The sequence below is a fragment of the Manis pentadactyla genome, chromosome 10 (assembly GCF_030020395.1).
Source record: "Manis pentadactyla isolate mManPen7 chromosome 10, mManPen7.hap1, whole genome shotgun sequence".
In the NCBI taxonomy this organism is placed as follows: domain Eukaryota; kingdom Metazoa; phylum Chordata; class Mammalia; order Pholidota; family Manidae; genus Manis; species Manis pentadactyla.
In genome coordinates this window covers 75,267,796-75,278,989 of record NC_080028.1, presented here as the reverse complement: position 1 = coordinate 75,278,989, position 11,194 = coordinate 75,267,796, and the positions used below count along the sequence as shown (strand labels likewise).

The window sequence follows — 11,194 nt, the reverse complement described above, 5'->3', positions numbered from 1 at the left end:
TGGAAACCACCCTGTCCCCTCTGCAGGGTGGACCTTCATGCCTGTGATATCCCTCCCACTTGTGGGTTGCCAGGAGTCGGGGCTGGGGGTTTTGGTTCCTGACCATGTCTCTGCTGCTCCCACCCTTTTCAATATGGCTTTTTTGTTTTATATTGTTAGCTGTGAAGAGCTGTTCTGCTAGTTTTGAGGTTGTTCACAGAATGAGTCGCACTAAGTAGTTGGAGCCTTGCGTGTCCGTGGAAGGAGGGAAGCTCAGGGTCCTCCTGCGCTGCCATCGTTCTGAGTTCCTATGGTGTGCTGGGATGCCTGCTAGCTGGGCTTGAGGGGGCCATGGTGCAGGGGCTGCCCACCTCTAGCCCCTCCTTCACCTGCTGTGGTACAGCCCCAGGTGCCCCCATGTGCCTGAGCCATGACAGATGTGTGTGCTGTATGGGCAAGAGCCAGGTGACCCACCAGCATATTCTATAGAAAAAGGAGTTGAGCCATCTGTCTTTTATAATGCTCTAAGGTGATTTAGGCATCAGTTAGGGAGAGGGAACAGTGGCTTTTACATGGACTCTTCTCACTAAAGGCCCCTCTGAAAGCTACTCGTGCATGTAAACGCTAAGGCACTGCTGCTTGGTGAACAAGATCGGATTTTAATGCTCTGACAATTCCCTTCTTCCTGTCAGAAGAGTCTGGGTAGAGATCAGAGCTGAAACCCATTTGTATATGTGTAAAAATAAAAGCAAAGGAGCTCTTGCTGGACTTGACGTTGGAATGCTGGGGTCAGGTCCTCGTTTGCAGAGGGAGCCTGAGGGCCAGCTCGGTCAGGTGACCCATATCTGGCTGTTTGCTTCGCTTCTTGATGTACTCCAGAGTTTTCACCTAGGAAGAAAAAGAAAAATCAATCTCCTGTCTGGTTTTCTTGGAGCCCAGGATGCCAATGAATTGGCCATACTGTGAGGTTATACTTTCCTCTTAGCAGAGAACAGGTAAAGCCTTTTGAAGGAGAAAGAATAAATCAGCAAAGTCTTCAAATACAACTTTGTAACATCAGACTTGAGTGTGACCAGGAATGACTGCTGTTTATTCAGAGGGAATAAACTTACTATGCAGTGTTCATATATTACACTAATATTGGCTAAAGAAAGTAACCCTGCAGCAGTCTTGAGCCTTTCTAAAAGGGTGACTGAGCCTGAGGTCCAGGCCCTGAGGCTGTGTTGAGGCCAGGCTGGTTAAGGAGCCCTCCAAGCACCTTACCATGGTCCTGGTGTCTGCACAGCCATGCCTCTGTGCCAGATGCCATAGGTTGACGGAGAGCTGGTTGAGCCTGTTGTTGCGCAGGTCCCCGTGGGCCAAGATGCTGTTAAAGAAGGAAAGGCCCAACGAACTCTGGCGTTTCAGGGCCTGAAACAGAAGACAGGTTACTATCTGGCACTGGGGCTCTGGCCGGGTTCAAACACCAGCTCCTCCGTGGTTCTTCTGGTGGGCAAGCTGCTTAACCCCCCAAGTCCCAGCTTCTTCATCTGTAGGAGAATATGGTGGTTCTGGCTCACAGGGGAAATGAGGACTGAATGAAGCAACGCAGACAAAGCCCTCTGCTCTGTGCCTCCATGTGGGCATTACTCATGAAGTGGAAGCAGGAGTGGAAGCAAGTGATACTTTCATGAAACTCGACACTCAACAAGATCTAGGAATGAAACTACCCAGCAGTGATAAGCCTTCCTGTTTCAATCCAAGTGCAACTGACCCTTGAGCAACACAGGTTTGAATTGCATAGGTCCCTCAAACAGATTTTTTTCTTTCAATAAATATACTGGAAAATTTTTTGGAGATTTGTGACAACTTGAATAAACATTCTTATCTCTACTTCTATTAGAAGAATACAGTATAAATACATACACAAACTGCATTAATTGGCCGTTATCAGTAAGGTTTCTGATCAACAGCAGGCTATTGGTAAAGTTTTGGGGGAATTACAACTGTGCAGGGGTGAAAACAAAGGTTAAAATGTGTCTTTCAGATTTGTCCTCAAGCCACCCCAAGCTGTGGTCACACCATGGGTGCTGGTAATAAAGACCAAATGACAGTCCCATGAATAACTCTCCATGCTTGGTGCCCACGCCCAGCTTTTACAAGAGCCATTCTAAGCCACAGCACCCAATCTCTCCTGTTGCTCAGTAACCGGATGAGAGGTACCTGAACAAGAAAGGTCTAAGACGTGACGGTAAAAACGAAAAGGAAAACAAATCTCCAAAAGGCACCAGCAACAGGCCCAGGAGAAGGGACACAAGTACCAAAGGTAAACCAAAGGAGGCAAAGTGAACAGGTGAGCCTGGCCAAGGAGCCAGGTAAGATCCTGTGTATGTGGACCCCGGAGAGCTGATGGTCTAGTCCTTGCTGGATGCTCTTGGTGGACTGTAGAATGTCCCTGCTGCCAGGAGCCTCATGCATCTGCTTTATTCCCCAGCCAGCTAACAGGTATGGAGCCCTCACCATATGCCAGGTGTTAAGGTGAATGGCCTTGAGATAATCCTCGATTATCTGGGTGGGCCCAGTCTAATCATGTGGGCTCCAAAAGACATCTCTCAGGCTGGAGTCAGACAAGTAGCAGAAGAGGAAAGTAGAAGGGGAGATGAGAGAACTCAAAGCATGAGAGGATATGATCCACTGTTGCTGGCTTTCAAGATGGAAGAAAGGAGCTTCTAGGAGTTAAGAACAACACCCAGCCAGCAAGAGAATGGGGTCTTCAGTCCTGCAACTGCATAGAACTGAAGTTTGCCACCACCCAGAATAAGCCCAGTGCCTCCCTGAGTGCCCAGACCGTCAGTACCTGGATTGTGGCCTTGTAAAACCTGGAGCAAAGAACCCAGCCCAGCCAACGGCAACTTCTGACCTACCAAACTGAAATAAATGACGGTTGTTTTAAGCTGCTACGTTTGTGACAATTGGTTAAGGCCACAATAGCAAACTAATGCAGAGGCAAAGCTCAGAAAGCTGCAGGAACCTACTCAAGGACCACAGCTAGGAAGTATAGAGCATGAATTTGAACTCCAGCATCAACTCCAGAACCTATGCTCATACCCACACCTTCCCCTGTCTAGTTCTAGTTTAAACGTGTTCATAGCCAGTGGTTAGCACATGAGGAACCCCAAGTCTGAAGAGGCGAAGAGATCTGTTCTTCACAGCTTGCCGACTGCAGCTGCAGTTCTATCCTGGGAAATGGTCTGATTGGTTTAGACCAAAGCATCATTTTTCTTGCTTTTCTCCACTACTCTAGGCGGACAGAACCGAACTACTAACCATCCATCTATCACTCCAAATACTTCACACGGAGCCTGAGTGCCAGGCTGCTAACCGCTGAACCAACTTATTCACCTTCTCCCAAGAGAGAATTTAAAGTCTTTCAGTGGAGGGAAAAACACACAAAAAAACCCACAAAGCAGCAGCTCTGAGTGTCAGCTAGGTGAGGGTGGCTGAGTGACAATGAAGAGACTCCCCCTCCAAACTGAGCCTGCGTTAGCAACAGCCTGGACCAGATGACAGTCTCAGAAGCAGCTGAGCCAGCGTGGGGTCGTGCTATGCAGTACACAGGCCTACAGGCGCAAGGAGAAAAGATGGCACCTACCTGGCACAGACTCTCGCTGGCACTGCCAGCTTTGGGTTGCCTTCTAATCAGAGGAACTGAGGCAGAGATCACCACTCAGCAGTCAGCCCAGTCTGTGAGCCTTTTGAACTGGGCCTCGTCTGATACCCCAGAGAACAGGAGGGCCCTATTTTCTGCTTAAATCTAGAGGACCAAGCTAAAAGAAAGATTGATTTCAAATCCAACTAAATAAAGACTACTCCCCAGAGAGGCCCTTTAAGTACATTTCATTGAAGTGGCAGAGATTTTTAGAAGTCAGACAAGAAAGACACTATCTAATTGGTATTTCTACATTCTGTATTTCCTCAATAACCATGTTCCCCTAAAATCTCAATCTGCTTGTGTTTTAATTGCACAAGCCCATTAAAAATGAAATCATTAGAGACTGGTCTGAGGGATGAAAAGGCATGCCAGCGAGTATTCACAGACCCAGAAAACCATGCCTATGTTATGAGAGAACCAAATCAGGATCTTGAGACCCCCTCCTCTCTCCGGAGAGGTTTTAAATAGAAAAGAGCTTCTTTTCATTGTCATTTGAGAATTGTCATTTTCAGGAAGCTCCAAGGGTCTGGCATGCATACCCAAACAACTTCATAAAGCTCCTGATTAACACGGCTGGCTCCTTACTGTGGATTCACAGACAGTTCTGGAAGAGAGGCTGCACCAGTGCTGAGAGACACTCAAGACTGGCATGAGGGTTGGGGTTTTCCAACAGCATGAAGCTTTGTTCCTCACCAGTTGGAGAGAAATTTGATCCACTCTTTCCAAGGACCAGACTCTAGAAGATTCCACCTCCAGGGCCCCTAACACTGAATTTCACAATGCATTGTTAAAATGAAGGAAGGACAGCATGTTCTATTTTGCTCGATCCACCCATATTTTTCTAATAACTGTGCATATATGGACATATTTTCAGTGACTGTCCCTGGTATTTATATGAGGTATTCATTCTTCAGAAACATTCCAGCTTTGCTGTTCTTTCAGAATTCTGTTTCGGAGTCATTATCACCATCAACACCCTCTTTCCCCAAGAGAAAAAGAGACATTCATGCTAAATAAAGAGTTCCAAATTATAGTAGCCCCCCCTTATCCATGGGGGGTGAGTTCCAAGAACCCCAGTGGATGCCTAAAATCATGGATATAGTACCAAGTCCTATATATACTGTTTTTTCCTATATATACATACCTATGATAGATTACCAATAACTAATAGGACAATTATACCAATATACTATAAGGTCTCTCTCAAAATATCTTACTGTACTGTCCCCACCCTTGTTCTTGTGATCATGTGAGATGACAAGATGCCTATGTGATAAGAGGAAGCGAGATTACATAGGCATTGTGACAGGCATTGCTGGCCTTCTGGTAAGTCAGGAGGAGGATCATCTTCCAGACTGCAGATAACTGTAATAGAGTTCTCAGCTTTTTCTTGTAAGCTTAGGGTTCTAGGCTATCATCATTTAGGCTGTCTATGGCTATCTCTGATTAAACCCAGCCTGTTGCATCAGAGTGAAGAAATGTATTTTCAAACCACGTGGCAGATTTTTCTTGGCTGCAACTTGTTCAAACAGCAATGCTCTAAGAGGTCTGTATTTTTCCTCTGCCCTTTGGACTGCTGATCTGAAGGCTGGCCCTTCAGGCAGTGCTCCTGAACTTGGCAGAGCCCATCAGGGAATGCAGTCCAGAAAAAATTCCATTCTCTGGCCAGCACCTGCTTGAATACCCTGCGGAGAATAGAAGCCCAGGTATATCATGCACGTATACACCCACAGCTATAAAATATTCTTGTGGTTTTTTGGTTGGGTGGGGAGGGGGAATCAGGGCAATGGTGGTATTGTATACAGTCCTAGAAATAAGTAAAAAACTTAAAATACATCTTGATCTTATTTTTATCTTCAAAGGGTTTGGTGGGGTGGGGTTATAGGAGCAAAACCTAGGAATGAGAGAGAATCCGGGAAGGGGAGAGCGTTGGGCCACTGGGAACCAAGCAGTGTGAAGTCCATCTTAGGTCTGGGCGAGGGGGCTGATGGGGAGGACAGTGAGAGGAAGTGGGTCTGCCCGGATGAGATCGGGAGTGAGCCATCAGGTTGTCTTTACCAGGTGGGAATGCTCAGAGCTTCAAGCAGACAGCTCAGAGTGAAAGGCAAGACTCCCAGGGGGCAATGTGGAGGCTGGAAAAAATCAGGTACCAGCTCTGACTCCTAAGGTTACATTACCAACCTTCCATGCTCCACTCTGACTAGGCACAGGAATCAGCCTCAACACAGTAACAGAGGTGAACATAGATCTGAACAGCCAAACCTGAGACAGAGCCTCTATGATCCATCTGTCAGCCTCATGTTTGGGCTGAAGCTGCCCAGTGGAAAATGGAAGCTGGGGTCAGCGTAACTGCGGAAGAACCAGATAGCTATTTAGATTGGATTATATGGAAATTATATCAAAAAGAGTCATTTAACTATATGGAGAATATGGAAAAACTGCTCTAAAAACACAAAAAGATGCAACATCTGATAAAATAACATTTATTGGGTAAGAGCATGGGTTCTAGAAGACTTCCTTGACCACACTCCATAGCTGCCACTCTCAGAGTCAGTTTTCTCATCTATGAAGTGTTAGGGGGATAACACTGGACTTTGTGAGAATTTAGTGAAATAATACATGCAAAGTTCTCAACACTATACTTATGTATAATAAAGGTTGGAAAACAACTTACTGTTGTGGTTAGACAATAACTAAAAACTTCCTAAAAGATGAGTGGAAAGGTCTTGTGTGCAGAGAGCAACACAGTGGTTAGGAGTTCAGGCTTAGAGATCTGGGTAGAGACCTATCAGCAGAGGAGACCAGGGGCTCTGCACAGTCCTCTCTGAGCCTCTGTTTCCTCTTCTGTCTGGGGAGAGAAAACCAGCACCTGCTCCTCCCCAGGCTGTGGGCAGCGAAAGAGCTACCGTGCAGAGAGAGCAGAGGCTGTGATTTATTCAGCAGCACTGACTGAGTGCTGGCTGTATACCAAGCTCTCTTCAAAGTGTGGGGATGCCGCAGTGAGTGAAAGATGGACCCCAGGGACCATCTCAGACACAGCCAGGTCTCCAACACTCACACCTTGAGGTCCTGGCTCCCCATGGAGCTTACATTCTGGTGGGGAGGCAGGCAACTGACAAACACACAGAGCATTTCAGAGAATGATCAAGTCTGGCAGGGACAATACAGAAGGACACACGAGGGCAGTGGCTACTGGAGACGGAGCCACCAGGGGAACCCCAGGGAGGCACACAGCAGGCAGAGGAAACATCAGGTGCAAAGGCCCAGAGCACTCATAAACGGTTTGCATACAGACACATTACTCATGTGAGCTTCCTTTCCAGAATGAACCGACATTCAAGAACCCCGGACACTTGTGCTCAGAGTGAGCAGTGGGGGCGGGGGACAGGCAAGGGGCACCCACCTCATCTTTGGCCAGGGTTTTCAGATGTTCCAGGATCTGAGCCATCACTGTCTCACACAGTTTGTTGTTTTCAGCCAGAAACTTGGTATCTCCCCCGTAGAGGCTGTCATTGGAGTCAACTGCTGGGACAGACCAACACAGTAAGACATTCCCAAGCCCAGGGCTATCCTAGCTGGGAAGAGGCAGCCTTGTGGCAGGCGGTGTTAGCAGGTGGCAGGAAATCATGGCAGGGAGAATGAAAATGGCCACATTTCCCACTGGGCTTGGGGCCTTGGGCATTACAGAAAATACATGTACCTTCAGGATAGTGTGAGCCAGGGACCAGGGGTATGGAAGTCATGCCCACCCTGGCCCCTGCTGGAGGGGGACAAGAATCACAGTGACCATGAGCTGCTGCCAGTATGGGCTGCCTCCCGTGTGCCAGGCACCAGGCTAAGCGCTTTACATGCATTGCTGCAGTATGTGTGAGGTGATACCACCACCTCCCTGTGATGGCTGGGCAGCCAGGCCGGGAGGTGGTCCCAGCTGGGACCCCAAGCCGGGAAGGCTTTCTCCAAAGCCCAAGCTGTTAAGCTTTGCACCCAGCTGCCTGCCCTGTCACCCCTCCAACCTCCTTCAGATGAACTACCATGTTCTCTACTTGCGAACTTAAATCCCTCTGATGTCTCTTGCCAAAAAGTCCTCCACTCTTTGCTTGGCACCCCCCGTGACAACCACTGCCTAGAGTAAGACCAGCCAACTGCGAAAAGCCCGAGTCTGACCTCCCTGCCTCCTCTTTCCTATCAACTAACCTTTACACAAAGCAAGATCTACTCAGGGTAAGGAAGGAGGGAGACCATATGGTGTGCTGTTCTGTGCTTGGCTTTTTCATGCCGTGATGTACTTGGGCCATTTGCATACCCACATACACAGATCTGCTGCTTTGTGTTAACGGCTGAACAGGATCCCACTGTGCGATGGACCAGGAAGTACTTAGCTGGTCTCTGCTGTGGGTACTTCCGTTGTTTCCTTTCTTTTCTTTCCTGTTTTGTGGAGATGAGGGCCAGGCTGCTGTGAGTCTTAGCGTCAGTAACGAGCCAGCCTCTGCCTTGCCATGGATTCCTTCCCTCCACTCCTTCTGGAGCCTTCCCCCATTTCCCTGCCGCATCCTTTCTTGGCTGCTTTCATCCCAACTCCCAAATGCCAATTTGTATGTGGTTGAGCACAGTCACTCCAACCCGGCATGAACAAGCTGTCTTAGGGGCCTGACTCAGCAGAGAAACCCTTGGAGCACCAGTGGGGCTGAGTGATCATGATGAGCGGAAGTGCAGTGGCAACTCTTGGCTGCTTCGGAGCTGGCAGAGGTCCAGCACTGGTCACTGGCATCTAGGAAACCAGGGGCCACGCGGTGCCTTGGAGGCTGTGGCCATGCTCATGTGGCTGCATGCACATGGTGCTAAGCCACTTGGTGCTTTAGGGGCATTTAATAAACTGGGTCCAATTTAGCTTATCTGCTGGACTAGAACTTGCCATGCTTTTCTCACCCAATTACAGGGCACTCATCAGTAAGTGAGAAGGATGTGGTCTCTCAGGTAACTACAATTCAAAAGAGATGGTATTTATGAGAACATAGCAGGGCCTGTGAACTTGTGTGATGTGAACAAGTGGTGACATCACAAGCAAGGGACACACAGCACACAGTGAAGCTTGCAGGCAGGTGAGGCTCGGAGTGCCACCGTGGACAGTCCCATCATAGTCAAAGCCAGAAGTTACCTGTCAGAAGCAGTCATTGGACCCCTGATGACAAGCTACAGAGCAAGGGGATCACATTCAACAGATGCCCCCAAGACAAGAAAAGCTAAGGTACAATGTGTGGGGACACCCTCTGAGCTTCTAAGAAAGTGACTCGGTTAGGGTTACTGATGGGAAACTGGTAAATACATCAACAGTCAGGGCATCAGAAATACACTACCTGGGCCATAATTTTATGAAAAGAGTTCAAACTTCACTAGTAATCAAACCACAGAGAACTAAAACCACAGACCTTTAAAAAAGAATCACCTATCAGAGCAGCAAAAGTGGAAAACAAGGAGAATACTTGCTTTTATGTAGACTTGGGAAAACGACTGGTGGGAATGCACAGTTTGGAAATAGTGGGGGAAGCCTAAAAAATCCAGTGGCCCCCTCACACACATGAGGAGAGCTATTATTAAACAAAAGGGAAATAATATTAGTGAGGATGTGGAACCCTGAAGCCTTAGGCACTGCTGGTGGAAATATAAAATGGTACAGCTGCTGTAAAAATGGTGGTGGTTCCTAAAAAAGCTAAACGGAATTACCCTATGATCCAGCAATTCCAATGTTAGTTATGAGCCCAAAGGCACGCAAGCAGAGACTCAGACACCTGTACGTGAGTGTTCACAGCAGCATTATCCACAACAGTCAAAAGGTGAGAACAACCCAAATGTCCACTGACAGATGACTGGATAAGCAAAATGTGGATGGAATTATTCATACGATGGAATTTTCAATCATAAAAAGGAATGAAATTCTGATACATGTCACAACATGGATTTATCTTGAAAACATTATAAGCAAGATATGCCAGACACAGAAGGACAAATACTGTGTGATTCTACTTATATGAGGGACTTATAATAGGCAAATTCATACTGAAAGAACAGTGTCCCCAGAGGCTGGGAAGGGGGGAAAGGGAAGTTAGTGTTTACTGGGTCTAGACTTTGGGGTGATGAAAATTCTTCACCACCCCCCAGCTGTTTATTTGAAAAATGTCAAAGATACAGAAAAGCAGGAAAAATAGTATACTGAACACCTATTTCTCATCTAGAATCACCAATTTATACCATTTTGCTACTTCTGTGCAAACTCTCTACCACACACATACACACACACACACATACACACACACTTTTTGGTTTTAGCTGAACCATTTGTGGTCAGGTTACCACAAACATACTGCCTAAGAGTAAGAACAACTGGTCCCCTGCTCTCCTGCTTCTTGGTCCACAGGTAATCTCGAATCCAATTCTGAATTGCCCATTTATGGACACACTTTCAGGGAATTCTTTCCCAGGCCAACTATTTGCTTTGCAATTGCTTGCTGGACACCAGGTTGGTAGTGAAGAGCCCTGGGCCACAGGGGTTGGTCCCAGGATTTCTACAATGGCTCTGCCAGATGTGTTGTGACTGCTATCCACCATGCAGAAGATGAGTTACTCTTTTAAAAGTGGAAGAATCTGATTCAGCTATTCACCACCACCTGATATTGTAGGGCAGCAAAGTACAGCTGGTGAAGGAATTTCTCATGTCTACTGTTGAGGATCAGAATGGCTCCTGGCATAAATTCCCAGTCTTACTCTGGTTGGAATCTATGCTTATTCTAAGTCTAGCACTGGAGAGAGAAAGTCTAGACTGCCCGTGTCCAACCACCCAAGCTGTAGGCTTCCTACCCAGGGAGGCTAGAGGTATGCTCAGAGCAGGCTGCTCACTTGCTTGTGTGCATGAATACCACCCAGCCCATCCTGGGTGAGGGCCAACTCTTGCCAGATTCTGGGCTTAGAAGCTGGGGCCACGGGGAACAAGGCCAAACTGGTGCCTGCACTTAGAGCTCACATCCTCCTGGGAGATGCAGACCAGCCATCAGGCCGTCACTGCAGTGTGTGCTCAATGTCTGCAGCAAGTGGGACGGGGGCCACAGTACCCTAAAATCCAGCTTTGGGATGGAACACTGGAATTAGCGAGACCAGGCAGAGCCCTACGGGTTGAATTCACTAAAGAAAGTGGAAAAAAGGGTCAGGAGGTGGGAAACAAGCTTACATGCTAACACTGGGACAGAGGAAGAGAGGAATTTGAGAATGAAAAAGAAGTTGGGTCAGGCCAGAGCATACAGTGGACCTGAGAGTCCAAGGTGGCTCTCATGATGAGAAATAATCTCCCTGGAAAATAAAAATAGCCCATCCCTGCATCTGTCTGGCCCTGGGGGTCACAACCCCAAATGCCTCAAGGGCCTGGCAGGTGACATGGAAGAGTTGCAGGGGCTACGCTGGCTTCCCAGCAGCATCCCGGGCTGTCCTATTCCAACTAGATATGCTGTTTGCATATTAAATAAACCACCACCATAC

The 11,194-nt window shown here is 47.6% G+C and overlaps 1 protein-coding gene across 11 annotated transcripts in view; it reads right to left on the bottom strand.

Moving 5' to 3' along the window:
* Window positions 1–617: 617 nt before the first annotated feature.
* Window positions 618–11,194, bottom strand: part of VPS35L (VPS35 endosomal protein sorting factor like) — a 123,710-nt gene continuing 113,133 nt past the window's right edge. For 5 of the 11 annotated variants that reach the window (XM_057486986.1, XM_036917061.2, XM_036917066.2 and 2 more), the window contains 3 exons: window positions 7,074–7,195; window positions 1,243–1,389; window positions 618–867 (listed from right to left, as the gene is read on the bottom strand). In XM_057486986.1, coding sequence (XP_057342969.1) covers window positions 769–867; window positions 1,243–1,389; window positions 7,074–7,195 — 368 coding nt within the window. In that variant the 3' untranslated portion in view covers window positions 618–768. Of the gene's footprint in view, window positions 868–1,242; window positions 1,390–7,073; window positions 7,196–11,194 lie in introns of those variants that run through there. The other 6 variants (XM_057486987.1, XM_036917062.2, XM_036917069.2 and 3 more) reach the window with 4 other exon arrangements.